This window comes from Haliotis asinina, chromosome 5, assembly GCF_037392515.1.
Source record: "Haliotis asinina isolate JCU_RB_2024 chromosome 5, JCU_Hal_asi_v2, whole genome shotgun sequence".
Taxonomy (NCBI): domain Eukaryota; kingdom Metazoa; phylum Mollusca; class Gastropoda; order Lepetellida; family Haliotidae; genus Haliotis; species Haliotis asinina.
Window position 1 is genome coordinate 55881071 of NC_090284.1, and position 21349 is coordinate 55902419.

General features: G+C 37.6%; 1 protein-coding gene across 1 annotated transcript in view; it reads left to right on the plus strand.

Moving 5' to 3' along the window:
• LOC137284864 (bone morphogenetic protein receptor type-1B-like) overlaps positions 1 to 21349 on the plus strand; it is a 68866-nt gene that overhangs the window by 40449 nt on the left and 7068 nt on the right. The window contains exons 5-10 of the mRNA XM_067816884.1: positions 596 to 734; positions 3730 to 3922; positions 16776 to 16967; positions 17449 to 17554; positions 18126 to 18301; positions 20038 to 20168. Coding sequence (XP_067672985.1) covers positions 596 to 734; positions 3730 to 3922; positions 16776 to 16967; positions 17449 to 17554; positions 18126 to 18301; positions 20038 to 20168 — 937 coding nt within the window. The remainder of the gene's footprint in view (positions 1 to 595; positions 735 to 3729; positions 3923 to 16775; positions 16968 to 17448; positions 17555 to 18125; positions 18302 to 20037; positions 20169 to 21349) is intronic.

A 21349-nucleotide genomic window follows, 5' to 3' on the forward strand; every position in this document is an offset into this window, starting at 1 on the left:
GTTCACGATTGTTCACTAAGATCCACTATTAGAGATCACTATTGATAAATGTTTTGTAGTTAGTCCCCTAGACTCTCGTCTATTGATAAGTCACTTGTTACTAAACTTAGCAATCTTTATCAGTGAATTCTCAAATAAATCAAGGTCAGAAATCGAATTTTTACCTCACTTGCCAAAGTGTTTAATATTATTATCTTGCATGTCCGAAATTTTGCTAGCAGGTGTGACCAATTCAGCAGTAACTTAGCCATGACAGTGGTGTTGATGCTTATTGATATTTTGTGTCAGATGATCCATGTTTGAATACCACTTGTATATTTATAGTAATGTACAGAAGGTAAGGATCACAAAATCGTTTCATATTAGAATTAATCTGCCTTTTGCACATCTCTCTCTCTCTCTCTCTCTCTCTCTCTCTCTCTCTCTCTCTCTCTCTCTCTCTCTCTCTCTCTCTCTCTCTCTCTCTCTCTCTCTCTCTCTCTCTCTCTCTCTCTCTCTCTCTCTCTCTCTCTCTCTCTCTCTCTCTCTCTCTCTCTCTTCCTAATATGATACTGGTGTGATGATCACGATTATGATTGCTGATGATGGTGTGTAGGTATCGTAAACGTGAGCTTGAGAGAGAGCAGATCCTGGAAGAAGCAGAGAATGAGACTTTCATCGGGACAGGAGAGACACTGCACGACCTCATAGAGCAGTCCCAGTCTTCTGGCAGTGGCTCAGGGCTTCCATTACTGGTAAGAGGATTTTTTGTTGCAATGAACATTAGGCTTGTAGCTGTATTGATGGACCATCAACACTAATATTTTATACAAACACAGATTGCCAGTGAGCATTATCTGTTTACAGTGGCTTCTGCACTGCAGTGATCATTAACTTGATGTGTGTAGCAGTAGTTTACTGTTGAAATGCTGATTTACTCAACAGAATCGAAAAGTTTCATTGTTGAGTTGTTCTGCAGTAGAAGACAGCTCAAGTATTGTTGAGTTTATTATTTCTGAACAGTTGCAAATGGTGTTTTCATAGTTGTTACCATTACTAAACAGTTGCAATTTGAATGTGTTAGGCAGGACTGAACCGTTACGGTGTTAATGTGTAAGGCAGTACTGAACAGTTACATTGTTGAGTTCAGAAGTACAGAATAGTTACAGTATTAATTTGCTAGCAGTACCGAAGAGTTACAGTGTTGATGTGTTAGGCAGTACTGAACAGTTTGTTGAGTTCAGAAGTACAGAACAGTTACAGTGTTAATTTGCTAGCAGTACTGAAGAGTTACAGTGTTGACGTGTAAGGCAGTACTGAACAGTTACATTGTTGAGTTCAGAAGTACAGAATAGTTACAGTATTAATTTGCTAGCAGTACCGAAGAGTTACAGTGTTGATGTGTTAGGCAGTACTGAACAGTTTGTTGAGTTCAGAAGTACAGAACAGTTACAGTGTTAATTTGCTAGCAGTACTGAAGAGTTACAGTGTTGATGTGTTAGGCAGTACTGAACAGTTACTTTGTTGAGTTCAGAAGTGCTGAACAGTTACAGTGATGATGAGTTCAGCAGACTCAACAACACCTGCCTGTTTCTCCTCAAAAACTACTTTATGGAATTCATTTGATTACACATGTGCTTTATAGGACTCAGAAGGTGTGTGTTTTATAATTTCTTTTTGATTTTTATTTACTTTTCCAATATTAATACTGTTTGAACTTACATAAATATTATTGAATTTCTCTGTGAATGTAGATGAAGGGGATGAAGTCTATCCACTTCTCCACAAAAACGGCTTGAGTGATGTTCTGCATGTGTTTCATTGGGACTTTAAAGATGTACATGTCATACCTTATTCATCCAACTTCTTAATTTTGTCACTTCTACAGATATTTGAACTTAGTTCTATTCATCCTGTTCTTCCCAAAAAGCAGGGGTGTACTTTATCCACTTCTCCTCAAAACCCACGGCACAACACTATTTTGTTTTTGTACTTTATAGTTTTTGTATGTTTAGAGACATGTAAACCTAGGTAAATTGTGTGGAATTTCTTTCTGATGATAGTGAAATAAGGGATTAAGTCTATCCACTTCTCCACAAAAACTGCTGAACAGAATTGATTAAGCTTGTACAGTGTTTCGTTTGGACTCAAAGGTGTGCATATCATAGTTACATGGATGTTCATTGAACTTGTTTAGGAGAAATTAATCACCAGAGCACACTCAGTGTAGGGAATGCTTCTTACAAGAGCCAGCGGGGGCATCCGTGTCCCTGGACACATTTTTGTCTTGTTTTGGGTTTTTTTCTTTTCTGAAAGTTCAGACCATACATTCAGCATATGTTTATGTTTTACATTTGTTGATAATAGCATCATTGGTAAGTGTCTGGGATAGTTCAGTGTCTGTTTCACACCCAGTTTGAGACATTCCGTTTTTCTAATCCTATATATTGCTGGGCATTGAGATAGGCCTGGTGTAAAGAGCATGTGAAAGAAAATGTGTGAGTTCATTGCCATTGAGGTTTTTTCTGAACTCTTTTTCTTTTTTTGCATCAGTAACAATGGGGAAGTAGAGTTGTGAAACCTTAAATTCTATTTTCAATTCAGTTTTGAAGCAGCGGAAGATTGGCTTCCCCTCAGAGCTCATTCCTCAAGCAGAAGTAACATATCACCTTACCTCTCAACTCATTAAGGAAACACTTATCCGACTGTAGTTTTTACCAGCAATGCCATTATTCATAGCATTGTAAGACGGTAAATATCAGCTAACTGCAAAAACACCACTCCCTGGACAAATGAGGATATAGATAGGCTCTAGTATTGACAACTTCTTGTACATGTCGTTAGCGCCTGACCCAAGTTAGTTTTATCAATAAAACCATGTCATCTGTTTCATAATTGGCACTGATGAATATTCAAAGGTTATGATAAGGTCTGTTTCTTGGTGATCTCAAGTCTGACTTTGTCTGCTGATAGGTGTTCGTGTTTTTATTTATTGTGGCTGTAAACGCAACTCCAATGGTGTGCATGTTTTCTGAAGTGCAAGAGTATCGGACTTCATCATACACAGTGACAAGATAGAACATGTGTCACTCTGTCACCATGACTGACACCAGGGATTAGCGTATAGTAATGCTACGTTGTCAAAGAAACAGATCACTTCTCAGAGTATGCTGAAAATACTCTTTTGTGACACATATGTATCCTTCATAATCCTATCTCCCAAAGGGAAAAAAACATATGCACTTGCAAACTGTAAAAGTTTGGGTTTGTATGGTTCTTCAATGGCAATTTTTAAGTTTAAAACTTAATTTTAAATTTATCATTAGCATGATGATTAGTGTCTCTTTGGCAAACGGACTGAATTGGATCAGATGTCAGCCAATCAGAAGACGACAATGTAGGATAAATTAGCTTTGGGTGTAATTGCTGGCAAAAATATTAATGTGCAGGGACATGCACAGCCTCCTGCTTAGAATGCATGATGCTGAGGACACCTTGATGTAAAGCCATCTCGTCGATAGCCAGTTAGTACAAGCAGTTTAGGTAACAGTTGTAGAAAACAGGTAGTTCCCCTGGACTTAACTTAGCCTCTGACTAGTGGTCTTTTCTAACCATGTTAGTCTGTATTACTTTTTCAAACATGAGTATACAAGACTGGCGTCATGAATAATAAGTTGATGTCATTTTTGAATAAGTAAGTACTATTTCCAATTGAGAATATCAGCATGACATTGATAATTTGATTTCTAGGTTCAACGAACAATTGCTAAGCAAATTCACCTGATCAAGAGTATAGGCAAGGGGCGTTACGGTGAAGTATGGAAGGGCAAATGGCGAGGCGAGAATGTTGCTGTCAAGATCTTCTTCACCACAGAAGAGCAGAGCTGGTTCCGTGAAACAGAGCTTTACCAAACAGTCCTCCTAAGACATGACAACATACTTGGTAAGTGTTCTCCTTCCTTTGTTAGATACAACTTGGTGCTGTTCTGAGATACTGTTATTCCATTCTGTTTCTTGACTATTATGTGGAAATCTGATATATCACTATGGGATTCTGGACCAGTGAAGGTACCCATGACTGAATGCTAGTTGTTAGAACCATTTTAATTTGGAACTGGGACTCTTTTTCACAAAGTAACATCTACTCAGGTTAACCATAGTTCCCATTGTTTGACATTGTACACAAGGTACCTCAGTGAGTTACGATCACCCTTGTGCTTTGTGAAAGGAGGTCCAGGGCAACAATTGGCCAGAATTTGTCTGTTTGTATTCATCAGAAATGATCTGGTTCAGACACAGCGCCCAGATGGAAATTCTTGGTGTGCCCCTAGTATCTCAGGATGGTCACAAGTGGCAGCTAGTGAGGATCAAACGGATGCAATGTGTCAAGTACAATGTTATGAAGATTTGAACAGCATTTGTAAATAGTGTGGACATACTTCCAACTACTCATTGGTCTGGAACAAACTCTCATTCACATTCTGCCTTAATGAAGCTGAATTACATCAGATAGTGGTACCCAGCAGCATGGGTTCATAGCCACTCAGTCAGTTTTTTCTGATGAGCCTGTTCTCAGATTCATTGTATTAGGTTGGGTCAGTTGTCAGGGCATTCACACTAATGACCAGTTCATTTCTCCTCACTTGGAAGCAGATATTTCTTGTCTTCAATGCTGGTTAAGACTGGCCCAAACTCATCTTGTTTCATATCCCTGTTTTGTGAGACCATAGTTCCACTTCAGCCTTTGTGGAAATACTGTCAATCAACAGGTCCTTGCAGTGAGTGCAAGCACATTTTTTCTGTACTACATACCACCTTGTTTTAAACCAAATCAAACAGATAATGCCTTAGGTCATGCAACAATGTCTTGGACATCTGGGGTAAAAAAACCTCTTACTTGTAGGAGGGTAACATTTTAAATGATATCTTTATCTTTTGTGACGTGAATCTGTTTGCTCTGTCATGATTACTGCAACACTCAGATTACAAAGCAGGTCATACAAAATCATCTGGCAATATTTTATCACACCCTGTCTGGCAGATGCGGACTGAAGTACACTTGAGAAAATTTATGTAAACAAAAATCTTCTTCTGGCTGTGATCTGACACAATAGCCTCATAGACCTTGTTAGTATCACACTGGCTGGCATAACACTTTATGATTGTGAAATCACTTGAAATTCTCAATAATCCATAATCCATCATCATATAGCATTCACTTACAATTTAGTGACATAGCTATATCGGTTTCATAGTTGAAATTCATGTTTACAATGTTTAGAATTGCCCAGGATTAATTGTTATAATATCATGACGTCATTGCAGTGAGTTAAATTTTGAGTTAAATTTTAGATTTGAAAACTAGTACTGACCATGAAATGTTGGATTTCACTAGTGTGAAAGTATTCCTTTGTCTGAATATTGTGTGTTAGTGAGGAAGTATTTCCTTTGCTTCTGTTAGTGTCATTTTCAAAGTTTTAACCATTTATTGAATCAAATCAAATCGTTAAGATGGAATACACAATGCATTGAACACAGATACATTTTTTTAATTGTATAGTTCCCTTGTATTCCTAGCCTCTTTCACATCATAGCCATAAATTCTTGATTGGCTATATCCACTGTCATTGAAATTATTTTTACTACATGTCATATCGTACCATTTTTGTACTTTTCAAAATTAAAATGCAGTGAAAATAATACCGATTTTGGAACAATGAAATACCATGTTTCCATGTCTTACTGAAGTTTGAGTTATGCTGTATCAAGGATAGATTAAGAAAAAGTGTGTTTGTCATGGGGAAGCCCAATGCGTTATGCCTTTCCTTCCCACTGACTGTCAGTTGCAGCTTATATACATCATAGAGATGGGAGGTGGACATTGATTCCAATCACAGTCTGTACAAGTGCCCACATCAAATTACCAGAACCGACACCATAGATGTACAATCTGATTAGCAGGCTATTTTGTCCTTTGTTTTTGTCACATGTTTAGCTTCCGAGTCTCACAAAAAGTAATAGAAGTCGCGAGCTCTCTAAGTAGATTTGGAGAAAAAAGACGCAAGCGTCTTTGACAGTGAAGTGGAGCTGCATGGAAGAAGGCAGATGCTCTGATCTGATCTGATCTACACACAACTGTGCCGGACAGTGGAACCATCAAAGCCTTCCCTCAACACCCTCATGGAATATATTTGCCTTAAGTTGATTGGATTTGAGAACTATGGAAGAGAATTCTTGACCTTTGAATACTGAAGAATAACACGCATTGACAAAGTCGAGCTATTCTATGAGTGACAGGCACTATCTGTGATACGCAAGCGAAACGCGATTTCCTGCTGAGTCCGTCATGTTCTGTGACAGCTGTCAAAGATTCAGCGCTTTTGCCTTAATAAGGCTGTTTGTTCTGGCATGCAATCTGTTTTGCATTTTGCACTGTCTCAAAAACCTGCACGATTGCTTCCCAAGATCTTAAGTATGTTACAAATTCTCCTGATTTTACTTTGTAAGTCAATGTTTCTGATGCATGTCTTTGACATACACCACAGAGTTGGATGGGGGAAGCGTCAGAGTAAGCGTGTTGTGAAATTGACACCACTAACAGCTGTTGTAGCACAACTCAAAAGATGTTAAGAATGTTTTTTGTTATGTTTTCTGTTTATGCTTTGTGGCATTATATATACTATTGAGTTGAACAACCAAATCTTGCAGAGAAGTATGTTGATATAGTATGGAAAATTAAGTCTTGTGTAGTTAATATAGTACGGCAAATTACCCTCCATATGGTAGATATAGAATGACAAATCAACCAGCACATACTTAATATAGCCTGACAAATTAGCCATCATATTGTTCATATGGGATGGCAAATTAACCGTCATAAAGATAATATAGCATGACAAATTAACTAACATATTGTTAAAACAGGATGACGAATCAGTCATCATGTAGTTAATATTTTATGAGAAATTAACCATTATTTAGTTACTGTAGCATGACAAATTAACAATTGAATAGTTGATATGGTATGAAAAATTACCCATGAAAATATGATCTATTCTTTAACTGTTCTGATTTGTGTGAAATATTGTCATTTACTTGCTTATGTTACTAGTAATTGTATGATCAAAGTGTGTTAACTTCATTCACAAGTACAAAGACTTGTTTAAGTGCCTGAAGTTTGTCTGGGAAAAGAACAAGTGCCAGCAAATGTCAAGTACACTGAATTCTATTGTAAATATCTCAGTTACAAGGTTGTCTGAAAGTCTTGTAAATTCCTGGTATATTTTCATGTGGTACCTCTCCTGCAAGTTGCGCAACATGTGAACCCCTTCCTCAATAATAGATATCAAATCATCACAGACAGACTTTGGGAAATGCATTATACTCCAATAATGGTAGCAGCTGTATTCAAGGGTTATAAAAAGTTTTCCATCTGATGTTCAGGTCTCATTTGCAGCCATCTAACTTGGAGAGGGTCCAAGCCAGTGCAGACACTGAAATACTTCTTTACTGAGATTGTGTTGAAAGGGGTGAAGCCAATGCTGTAAGGAACTTCTTCACCACTGAGATTGTGGGAGGGTATACACAAAGGGGTGGTAACTGTTTTTTCCAATGTATGAAATTGATGAGTAAACCACATATACCGACGTGGACATAGCGCTTGTGGTGTTGGATATGTAATTTGTCACAAGGTAAGTTACATCCAGGGAGACAATGTTCTGTGGCATAATTCATTGCATGTGATGAAAAGTGAACGACTAGAGTCCATTAATTTGGAATGAGTTGATTGGACAATTTTTCAATAATAGTCCAGTATTTTCATGTGTTCTTTCTGGTAAACATGAAACTATCCAGTTTTAGTATAAGACTGAAACAGTTGGGTGGTTGCCAAGAATCTTTATCAAGATATCAAGATGGATTATACTATGCTATAAGGGCAGTTCAGAGGTGGTAGTGTAAATATCTTTGAGAAGGATGGTGTTGATCATGGCACATGTGAATAAGGCAGTATTGACATAACCACTGTGTGTTGAGCAATGTTTAACTTGACATGTTGGAATAGAGATTGTGTTTACATTTCAGATATTAATTGAGCAATGCATAACATAGAACATGAGAATAGAGCAATGTTTACATCACTGAGAGAAACATTTAGAAATGCATTTGATGGCAGATGTGAAAAAGTCAGTGCTTTGAGCACTGCTTTACTTGACACATGTGAATAGTTATTCTTAAATTGCCAATAGTTTTGAGTGAATTGCCAATATTTTGAATGAATTTTGACATGGCAAGTGAATAGAGCTTACAGAACAGGGCGTATGAGGACAGATCTGCGCATAACATCACTCATCTCAACCCATGAATGGAACAAAAGCAGAATTTGAATGAAGGATGTAGAACATGGCAAAAATAGGATATTGGTAATTTATCTGGAATCTAATTAAATGGAAAAGATTTGTTTGTAAGGATAATTGCATATGAATATTTTCCCATTGTGGAGGAGGTGGTTTTAGTATTTCACTCACAATACTAGAGGGTGGATTTACTTTGCAGGTAAAACTAAACTCACTCACTTCCGTGAAAACATTCCAGTGCAGAGACCAGGTGTTATTTAAGCGATAGTATGTTAGGTGGTGATGTGAGATGAAGTACAGTTAGAAGGGCAGAGGCAGACCCGTGGATTTCTGACAAAGGGGTGATTCTGATGTCCAGTTCCCCTATTCACAAAATTTTCGTAGTCTTAAGAATTCTAAACTTTGGTTGTAGCCAGTGTGTTAAGAATGGGTTTAGGAAGTTTGTAGGGCTATGAATGTTTTGAGAATACCAAGCCAGTTACCAAGGAACTTAACCAAGAGCATTGTCAACTTAGCATGTATCTCTAAAATGAATATGGATCTCTCATCCAGCTGTAATGGCTTTTGTAATTGTGTCAATTACGAATACTTGTAACCAGATCTAATTAAATATTTGGAAAATATTAGGAAAAATGTACAGATACCACAGAATCATAAGTGGGGAGATTTTCTGCCAATCATTGCTGAGTATAGCAGTGTATACAGTTTTGTAGTCATGACATCTGAAAAAATGAAGATGAGTGCTCTTCCCCCACCCCTTTTCGATCCACCAGTGGATGGTCCCAATGTATTCCAGCACAGAAAGACTATACTGAAGGTTGTTTGTCCTTCCCCCCGAGAGCTGGTCTCGTCCACTGTTTACACACAGTCTACCATGTGTGTGATACATTTGCATTATACCACCAGATTATTGTTGCACTGTGATTTTCTGAGTCAGCTGTAACGTGATCGTCCACCAGGGAACTCGAGAACTTGTAGTGGTCAGAACCAGCCTGGCCATTCAGTCACAGTTTGAATACTTTCACAAAATGGGACCTGGAGGTAATGGTATCCATGGAGACGTACGTAGGACAACAAATGGAGCCATTTGATTTTTCATGTCGGCTCGCGTTGGCATGAAATTGCAAAATTACTTGGTGCCATATTGGGCGGAGGGTACTGCCAAAATAACAAAAGCTATGTTTGTAGTCTTTACATTGATTTGGGGATTTTTTGAGTGCCTTAACAGAAGCTGCTGCTGCAGCAGCCCATCTGAGAGGTAGGTCCACTTGGCGATAGGCTTGATTGGTATTGATCTTTCAAGGGCATAATAAAAGTTGTGGCAGGCATGCGAGTGATTCTGAGAACCAGCGTTGCATAATGGAGCTCATCGGATGGAAGCTCTTGGGAGTGAGGTTTCCGGAGTTTCCGCTACATGCCTCGGAATCTTTGATTGGCTACTTTCAGAGCTCTGTCCTGTTATACACGCTGTAATGATGTCACCTATTTGGAGGATTTTCTGCTATTTGAAATTGAAGCAGACATTTAGGTGGAAATGTTTTTTACGTGGTTGGAACATTTGTGTCCTTTTTGCAGTCATAGTTTAGTGTAGCCAGTGATACAAATTTGTGGACAGATATATACTTGCATATCTAGTTATTTTGAATTTACATTTAAAATGGGAACAATTTTTTGATATGCCAATCAGTATTAGAACATGTTTAAAAGTTTGTAAGAGTCTCTGATTAAAATTATCTTTCAAATTCATGAAACATCCATGGTACTTCATTACACTGTATTATATGTGATACGTTTTTGGGACATGCCAGAAAAATGACTTCGTAAAGTTTGAAATTACAGAACTGTACTTCGAGGAGGCAGTTGCTTCAGCTGGTAAATCATTGTAAGCTGCAGACAGTTTCAACGACATGTGCAGTGTTTTTGTGCATTACTTTGACATGGTCATGAACTATAAAGGCATGTTTGCAAGCGAATTTATTAAGTGTTGGATGTAATATTTCTGTGTTTTATTTCCATTGTCTTTGAAAATTCAGGTCCATGCCCAATGTTTATTACCACTTGTTTAAGATGATGTAGATAATTTTTTGGGACATGCTCCTGTGTGGCTCCATTTTACCTTATGACACTATGAAAGGTCAAGGTCAATTTTCTACTTGCCCTAAAGCTTAATAAAACAGAAAACAGAATGAATCTGCCCTACATTCCATGACGAAGATAATCACATCACTTTTATTATCTTACAAAATACATCATTATAGTTATGCCTTTGAACATCAATAAGATGTTTCCACTGAAACTGTTTATGTTTCAGTTACACTTAATCATATCGGAAGTTTTCTCAATTACACAAAATAAAATCAATAGCAAGCCTTAAATTTCCAAATGGCATAATTTCTTGATGTGCGCTTCTCCGTTAACCTGGGGAAAATCAATGCACTAATTATGTGCCTTCCTCCCCCTGAGGGCATGCTGCACTTGCCTGTCACACGTTACCCTTTCTGATAGCGAGAAACCTCGTTCGTCACTCAATCTGGAAAATGTTGGACATAAGAGCCTTTGTCTCGGTTTCCACAGGGTGAATGATTTGCTACTAAATCTGTTGTTAAAGTATCATACTTGAGATAGCTCACCTGGAACGTGTGATGTGGCTGCCTGATATGTTCATCTTGGTCATGTTTATGAAGCTTACAAATATGTTAACTTCCATGACCTATGGCTGTTGTTTTTCTTTGTAATCAAGTGATCGTGTGGGTTGTTAGAAAAGCATTATTGAAAGACTTCTTGTTTATAAAAAGAAGTGTTAGTTTTGTGACAGGATTAGTCATGTAATGGGTGATTTAGTGGTCTTCAGCAACTCCGCTTGCGTGCAAGTATGCCTGCCTTTGGTATTCAATGATCATTTGATTTTTATGTTTGAATCTCAGATTCTTCAAAGAATGGACATTGGTTCAGCTCACCCCAGTTATGTCCCATTGGTGTGCCAGGATCTGCTGATCTGTTTGTGTCTCATATTTATGTGAAATATGATTCTTGGTTTGCGATGAGCAATCTTATGCTGTTATTGGTTACATCAGACTGGTGACTACCATCTGTGTTGCTATGTGCTTTCATTCCACATTCACCATGTAAAGTGTCTCTATCCAAAATGTAATTATAATGTTGCTAAAAGCAACATTACCCATTCACCCATTTCTCCCACTCTCAGCTAAGGCTCTTAAGTGTATCTAAAGTATTCAGAGCATTACTCGCTCGCTCACTCACTCATTCACTCACTTTCTCATTCACTCACTCTCTCATTCACTCACTCGCTTGCTCATTCACTTGCTCGCTCACTCTCATTCACTCACTCACTCACCTTGTGAAAACTATGTCAGGTGAGCTACAGGGTTCCTTGACATGATGTTCTTCAGGTTAAGTTTTCATGTACAGATTCCCTTAAAAAGGTTTCCAGGCTGAATGTCATGTCTCATTATATTCTACAGATAGCAACTTTTTAACTGAAGTATTATTCAAATAGCCTGACAAAAAGTTTTAATGAGAATGAGAATTTCAATATTGCAAAACTGATCACTATCCATCAGATGCAATGTGACATAATTTTTTAGTCCACTTGGAGCTGTTTCATATGAATGCTCACTCTCAAATATATTTGTTCTGAATTCGAAAATTCTCCAAAGTAAAAATGTTGAATTGTCAGCTGATCTAAGGTTAACAAGATGATTATAAACTCTGATCACACACCTGTGGCTGCTTCCTTTTAATTTTCTTCACTTCCGTACCTAGTGTCTGTCTGTCTCGCTTACGTTTCCTGATTGCACTGTAGGCTAGCTGAAATAGGGTTGTCAATTAAGTTACAGAAAATTGATTTTGTTGATACGTCTATGTTTGTGCTTGCCATTTCCTGAAAACATATTACTAAGTCCACTGAGTGGTTACAGATCCTTATACACTGCCAGTATGGGGAGACTAGAGTGAGATTGCAGTAGGCCTATAGCCATACACATAGTCTGTGTTTCTCTGAGATAAAATTACTGCTACGACTAATGTTCATTCAGGTTACATTTTTCACTTGGATTACTGTTACTAGACCCATGTGAAGGATACTATAGGAACTTTTAATGCTTATGATTTGGCAGTATGGCGATGATGCAGTCCACTGTTCAGTACATTCACTCATCACTCTGCAGGCATGGGTTCCATGCCCTACATTGGTGTCACATATGGTCCATTCTTGTTGCCTCAAACTGTGATGACCCGTGAAGGTCCCGGGGTAGAATAGGCCCTCAGTAACCCATGCTTGCTATAAAAGCCGACTAAACTTTTCATAAGAGGCGACTAACGGGAACGGGTGGTCTTGGTTGACACATGTCATCGGTTCCCAATTGTGCAGATCGATGTTCATGCTGTTGATCACTGGATTGTCTGGTCCATTATTAACAGACCGCCGCCATATAGCTGGAATATTGCTGCGACATAAAACTAAATTCACTCACTCACTCACCCACCCACCCACTCTTTCATTTACTCACTCACTCATTTACTCACTCACTCACTCGCTCAAACTGTGATATTGTTGAATTACCTTATTGTCTAACATGAGTTAAATGTTTAGATAACACATGTACATGCTTTTCTTCCTGATTTTGATTTGAAGTCCCTGCCAATTCTCTCATTTGTGTAGGCCATTGTTAAGCATTTGTTGTTTGGGTAGAGACAGATTTGGCTTCAGGGATTTGAAATTTGGGGGATCATCTGTGAAAGCTGCTTGGCCACTTTGTATTTTGAATACAGTTTTGTAGGAGTTATAGGTGCTAATGGGCTTTCTCTTAGAAAGTCTTACCATTTTTTGTAGTGTCCTTGCACATTTTCATTGTTCTTCTCAGATACTTTTCAACACAATTTACCATTGCACAAGTGATGAAATCTGAATAGTTGACACAGGATTTGTGGTAGATTTGAAATTATATACAGCTAGGGTATTATACATTAATGGTATAACACACGAGTCCATTACAGAACTTTGTCATTTTTCACAGGCTGAGAAGAATCTTTCTAAAGATTTTACTTTTGTGAATAAAGCATACTGTTGACATCATCCACAATTCTCTTGACTTATCTACATCCTTATCTCCGAGGTAATATGTTAGCCATGTCATTGTTATGGAAGAAAATGAAATGAAATTCCAATTTTCAAGTACAAAAGTGATACTTACATTTCATTCAGATTACAATGTTTGCAGGGGAAATTTTTTTCAAACGATAATTTGATACCAATAACTCAATACTGTATGTTTTAACTACCTAAATCCAATTCTAGAAATCTCATGTGGGCCAAAATCACATCATACAGCTATAGAATGAGTTATAAACCAAATTACACAGACCATTGGGAGTCTTCGTGGTGGTTGTGTCATTTTTGACAAGGATTGCTTGAAAGGCCCCTCTGCTGATGTCCAATTTATCTTGGATTAAGGTGTCATGTTTCTGTAATTGTATCCAGGAAAAAAACTTCAGTTTGATAACATAGTATTTTGAAAACTATTATGGGTCGTATTTGTGAACTTGAAGGGGAAGAAAAATGGAAATTAACGGCTTAGAGGTGAGAGCTAGGCTATAAATACCAAACAGGTTTCTCCATTGCAGGCTTCTATGATAGCTATTTGTCAGGGTTCCTGTTAACAAATTACATGACAGGAATTAGGTTTCTGTTCTGTGTCTTCCGCTTTTTCTATTAGTGTATTCCTTCTCATGTGCTAATGCACCATTAAAGTATTTCTAGAGAGAATATCAGGACTTGCGGGCAAACAGTTTCCTGAAAAAAAATATACACACCAAGATAAAAGTTGCAGGAGGAGAATATTTGTTATGACATTAAGCTAATTGGTGTCACATACTATCACGGAGGCCAATGTGTGCAGCGTTTGTTACTCGGTGAATTGCAGTGGGGGATCTATGTTCAGAGGAGTTAATAGCATCAGAATCAGAGTGTGGTGTAGCAGAGCTCACAAGGGAATTCATAGAAAGTTATTCTATATTGTATTACTTAACAGGCTCTGTAAAAGCAGCAACGTTTGTAATCTGTATGTTGTGTTGAAATTTGTGCTGTAGCTCGTTGAGTTAAGAGTTCTGTGTAAATGAAGGAAACAATTACGGTTGTGTATAGGATGGTTCAAGAAATGAGGTGTTGTGTTCTTGGGACTTCAGTGGATGTAATGGTAATATTTGCTTGTCGTACATGTCCAGTCTGAAAGTAAACCACTATTGATGTTGTTCGTGCTTTTATAATGTGATACCACGGTGCAGGTCTGTATGTGTTGTAGTGTGTTGTATACATAATTGATTATGACATTGTGAAGATACTGCATTGGTAGTGTCTGAAATGACAGATGTATTTTTCTCATTATTGTATGTCTCCCGAAGGGATTCCAGTTTAAAAAATATCCTCTGCAACCTGTACCAGAGGAAGTAGTTAATGGATCACATGTTCAGACTTGATGTAGACATCCTCAGACATTTTGGACTGTTGTTTATATTATCAATCACATGCTTGTCTGGGCAGGGTTTTATGGCCCACTTTCATTAAAGGTTGCAACGTAAAACACAGCTTTGCAGATTCAAAACAAATCATCAAAAATGTGAATTCAACCTCTAAAGTTGAAAAGAAATGTGATGAAAAAAGCCTGCAAAATCGAAGTTCAAATGATTCATTAATTTTCCTCCTGTGTTTGGGGAAAAAGTGGTACTGCAATGTGCTCGTAAGACATGCACAGTAAATACCTTCGCTGAGCTTGAAACAGTATGCCTGTCCGGAGTATGAGGTCATGTGCAGTAATCTAATCTTGGTGCTGTACACAAACAAGTAAATAATCTACTTTTTACATAAAAAAGCATGTTGATTGCGATAAGCAGACTCTGTCACAGAGAAAACTCAATGTCGGTTTTATTGACACCTTTACGTCTGCTTCTCTGCTAATGACAATATGCAATGCACAACTGCAATCATTGACCACATACAATTTGAATTTAACACCTATCGGGCTTATGAGCCATAAACAAAGAGTTGGCCAAGCATATTGGCAAATAAATCAGTCACCAATCAAAAGGCTACGTTACACTTGAATGCACACCCTCCAGCTCTGACTTGGTTCATTATCACGGCTGCTTCATTTCAAGGGAGGTAAACCCATGGATGGTTTCATTAGCTGATGAATTTTGGGAGGCATGATGTTGCAGAACGCAAATCCTGAACGCGAACTCGGTACAGCACGGCACTGTGCATTAACAAGAATGTACTGCGAGGTTCAGAGTTTACCATACTCTTTGCAGTGCAGCTCGTTTTGTACAGCACTGTGGAACAATGTTTGAAGTTCCATACTGGAAACTATGTTTCTAAGATTAAAAATAGGTAGAAAGCAACGTGAATATCTCTAACAGAAAAAAACAACGACAAAGACATTCTGAGTAAAGCAGATTTAAACACTTTGTCATTTCTAATCATACAGGTGAGCAGAATGTGATTTTAAATCGCTGCAGATATATATGAGTGCGATTTTATAGCAGTTGATGTGAAAAAATTCTGATATCACAGCCCAAGTCAATCCATGGTTCATGTTAAAGATTTCTGTTCAAATCTGCAGAAGGGTACACTTTGTGAAGTCAATTTCTTGTGTCCCTGCTGTCTTATCACTCACCTTGCTCGCTCACTCACTCGTTCACTCACTCACTTATTCACTCACATGAAAGAGGCAGTAGGTATACTATCTGATGGTAGCATGTATATCATAGTCACAATCTGTCCTTCTTGTAGCTGTCAAAAGATAACACATCTGACAGGTGAAGGATGAAAATGTCTGGATTTGTCAACGGGTCAAAGAGTTACGTAATAATACTTAAATTATATTATCATGATCAATCTTTTATCATGATTTTGTGAGGTTGTGAAATTTTCACCTGAGAAATGCTTAAAGAACTTGGTTTACATTTAGCCATGGAAATCATAGTTATTTTTAAGGTTGATGAAATGCGTATAGTCCTGTTATGGAACCTGCATGTCTCTCAGTTTTTGAGCTGCAAAGAAGAGGATTAGAGAGGAATAGGAGGGAGGATTAGAGAGGAATAGGAGGGAGGATTAGAGAGGAACAGGGGTGAATGTAGTTTTCAGTATTTGCTGTGGGTTTTGTGAGAGACATTAGAACTCCACTTCTTATGATACTAATAATGGTGTTCATATTTTGGATATTTCAAACTGTCACCGTTTTGCAATTTTCAGTCCTACAATTGTTCTTTGGCAACTGTTTAAAAACACAAGTACTTCTGTGGATAATATGCAGAACAATTGATCATGCTAAATAATTGTTTCCAACAGACGTTAATGGTGTCACCAGTTATTAAAATGTTGTACAGGAAGTAGTACTCTCAGCTAATCAGTTCTTTTGTTTGCAGGTTTCATTGCTGCTGACATCAAGGGCACAGGGTCTTGGACTCAGTTATTTCTCATCACAGACTACCATGAAAATGGGTCTTTATACGATTACCTCCAGCTTCATACACTGGACACTCATGAGATGCTGCTGTTGTGTCACAGTGCTGCCTGTGGCATCTCTCACCTTCACACTGAGATATTTGGCACCAGAGGTCAGTAGGGGGAATAACTCTCCATTGTCTTGTAAGGGAAGATAACTGTAATGACCAACAACTTGTTATTTGTTTGCAAGTTGTTGAAAGTTTGATATCATTGTCATGTGATGGTTTCTCCTCTAGTTTGTTGAAGATTTCAAAATGAATTATTCTCAATTTTTGTACTTTTAAAAGGATTGGTCATTTATTATTTAGGATAGTGGGTCAGGGTGATAGAAGGGAGGATCACAGACAAATAGGACTTGGAGTTGATTATTTACATTTCTACACATATTTAGGCTTATGGAAAATGGACATTTTATGATAAAATGTTGAGACTTGTTTTGTTAGAAGGGATTGTACAAGAACATTGAATGGGTCATTGAAACATATGACAAGAGTTAGTGAGGTTAATTATTTTCTGTACGTTTTGTGTCAAAATTATTAATAGTATGTAATGTCAAGTTCATGACAATCAAGATATGCCTCTCACTTCTAGGGAAACCAGCAATTGCCCACCGAGACATCAAGACAAAGAACATTCTGGTTAAGAAAAATGGTACATGCTGTATCGCCGATCTGGGCTTGGCTGTCCGATACATCAGGTAGGTGGTATAGGAGTTAGGACAAGAACATGCTCTTGGAGGGGTTTGTTGGTGCTGTCAACATTATCAGGGCCCCGAGATTGACACTTGTATAAACATGCAATATTTCTGAAAGAGCAACTGTTTAGATTGTCTTAAGTGACACGAACAAACCAGTTGTATCTCAGTGGAAAGGTTATTTTCTTAATAATATGGAACAGATTTCTGCTATTTAGGCAAGCATCTGACATGAATATATCATTTTTGGTAAATAAGTGTTCAGCGGATTGTTTACTTGTATTGGAGTTCTTCTGTGGCTGAGAGAGAAACAAATTCTTCTCTCCAAGTTTTTTAGACAACCTGCATTAAAGTAAAATCCATAGGACACAAAGACTCCATTAATCTGTGTTCATGTAACAAAAGAGAATAAAGAATGGTTTGTAGACTTCTTGTAGATGAATTTTTTGGTTTGGTACCCGTGATTGGTGCCAGCTGTGCAGTTCCATGTTTTGATCCGAAATGGGTGTGTTTGAAGTCTCAGATTTATCATCTGAATGATATAATGCAGTGCTTTTTTGTGATGTGTTTACAGTGAAAGCAGCGAAGTTGATATTGCTCCTAACACCCGATCTGGTACAAAACGGTACATGGCGCCAGAGGTGCTGGAAGACAGAGTCAACAAAAACCACTTTGATGCCTACAAACAGGCTGACATGTATGCCTTTGGGCTGGTGGTTTGGGAGGTGGCCAGAAGGTGTATAATTGGAGGTAAGTTGGGGCCATGTTGGCAGGACACGCTTCTGGCATTTTGGACTCGCCTAACCAAAAGTGAAAAAATCCAGGGTGTATTATTCATTGTCCCTGCAGTCAAGAGTCAGAATGTGCATCTGATTTTTAAGCTCATCATTAATCACCTAATTTCAAGAACCCTGTTGCTTTTCTGTATATGAAATATTCACACTGGGTGCCAAGGTTAATAAATATTCACTGTGAGAACCCTTTATTAGCAAGGCTGAGTGAGTGAGTGAGTTTAGTTTTACACCGCACTAAGCAATATTCCAGCTATATGGCGGCGGTCTGTAAATAATCAAGTCTGGACCAGACAATCCAGTGATCATAACATGAGCAAGCATAGTTGCCTTTTGTGGCAAGTTTGGGTTGCTGAAGACCTATTCTACCCGGGACCTTCATGGGTCTTATTAGCAAAGTGTTTGGGAGGCTTGGGCGACTATGTAAGAATAGAAAAAGAAATTTCTCTTAATATTAATTATATTTTGTCCCAACCCTTATGGCTGAGTCATCATTTTAAACATAAAAACCTTTTTAAATAAACAATGGCATAGTAATGGAATTTATTTTGTAAAAGGCATGTGTAGCAGTAGCGTTTTTAGATTACCATTAGATGCTAAGCTTCATTCCTCCTAGTTGAACAAATCGTATTAATGACCAAATATGTATCAATAATTCAAATATGTGATTAGTCATAAATAAACAGATATTCTCAAACCTGGTAAGTGTGCTAGATTTTTCTATGATAACATTAATGTTTGTAACGAGTTGCCACCTGTGTGTAACAAATGTGTTGAAAATTTCAGTGTGGATTTCCCTCTTGATGGTGAAACCATTATTGCATGTTTTTCTAGGATGTAATCGTATCAAAGAATTCTGATTGAGTGTGGAATTATTCTTGAACTCGCTTCTCAATGAAGAAATAAAAATGGACACTTGTGCTATTCTTTTTGCCAAATTTAAGTTAATTAACCACTTGCTCTTGTTATGTAAAATACATGTATTCTTAAGTGGTTTTAAAAGTGAAAACCTTTCAGTTGATACCATGTTAAAAATCTTCAAACAGATATATACTCTGTTGAAACATTCAGTGCCCGCAAGAATAACAAAGGGTGTGCTTTTCAAAAAATGACCTCCTCTGTCAGCCATTTATGAAGAAGTCACTTGATTTAGTCTTTCAAAACCATTATGCATTGGTTGGATCATTCTGATGGTACTCTTTGTGTCTGTTGGGCTGTATACTTCTTTATCGTGTAATATTTATTTTTTTAAATCTCACTTACATTTCATGATGTCTGTGTCATTCGCTTTGAACATATGTGCCATAGCCTTGTAATATTATACATACACTTTGACATTGACTTGTTAGACCAGCGAACAAGTTGCAAGTGAACCCTTTTTGTAAGGCCTATGGTGTTGACATTCATTCACTTGTGAATGCTTTTATTGATTGTTTTGACTGAGAACTGTTGCTTATTTGCTACTCATTTGTATCCATTGTTTGTGAATACACACCTGCCTGTAACCTGATTTACTGGAATAATTTTTTGTTTTTTAAATAATAATTAAAAAAAATGTTGGTAGGTTCGGCTGTACACTATGACCTTTTTAAGAAGTTTCCATGATAATGTGTTGGTGTTTAGACATGCAGTTGGGGAGAAATCAGTGTCTAATATTATCAGAGTTTGATTAATTTGAGCACTTTCTTGATGCAGGAATAGCAGAGGACCATGCCCTGCCCTACTTCGACTGTCTTCATAGTGATCCCAGCTTCGAAGATGTTCGGAAGATAGTATGTGTTGAACAGATCCGACCAGCCATACCAAATAGATGGATCTCCGATCCTGTGAGTAGTTTCAGGGAATTGAAAGAAATCACCAATGGCATTTTAAAATGTCATTCTGGTGCTTCTAGTGTTCATATACATTTGATTCAGCAGCTTTGGAATTGTCATTTTTTGAACTCAACATTTATCAGTGTCATCTGGATAAACTTTCACAGATATTATTTATGCAATGGAATCGTACTTTGTGTCAAGGTAAGAATTTTGAAAATAGTGAAATTTGGGGAGAGATAATGACCGCAAATTCCAATTAAAGAACTGTTGATTACCTGTTTCTGTTTCCTCAGGAATAGTTGTCATAAATAGATGTTTCATAAATAATTTTTGCATTTCTTTTTATCCCCCGGGCATGTAATGCAAGGGGATATAGTCGACGCTTCATCTGTCTGTCCGTCCATCCGTAATCATTTTGTTTCCAGAGCATAACTCATAAACCGTTCAATATTTATAGACCAAACTTGATAGATATAATAATCTCAACCTCTAGTTGTTCCTTTTGCTATTTACAGAGTTTTGGCATGTAAATTTTTGGGTTTTTCCATGGAACATTTTGGTGTTAGTCTAATGGTGGGGTGGGGTGGGCTTCATTTCCAGAGCAGAACTCAATTACCATTGAATGGACCTAGTCTGAAAAGTGAGAGATGTGTTTCATTTCCAGAGCAGAACAAAAAAACTTCTAAATATGCATCTAGAAAACTTTCTAGATATCTTAGGCAGACCCTAAAGTGGTGCCTTTTGGTTTCAAAGGTTTTTGTGATGTATTATGTTCTTGGTTTCCATGGAAACGTTTCAGACTTAGTCTCAAAATGGAGGGATGGGCTTCGTTCCCAGAGCACAACTCGAAAACCATTTCGTAACTGATCATGGCATATGAGCCAGATCTTTCAATTGTGACTTTGCCGGTTACAGATATATGGCATTTATAATTTTCATGAATTCCATGGAAACAATTCAAACTTAGTCTAAAAAAACAATGAGTAATTCTCAGATTATTTGTCCTTTCAAACATGTGGGGGCCGGGGGATATGTCATCTTCTGATGACTCTTGTTTTCCATAAAAACATGAAACCCCTTGTCTACCCAATCACCACTGCTTCCTGTAATCTTTTCATAATATCACCACTCTGCTGAGATGGTTGACGGTATCAGTTAGCTACCAACAGTTTAGTGAGTTTTAACTTACT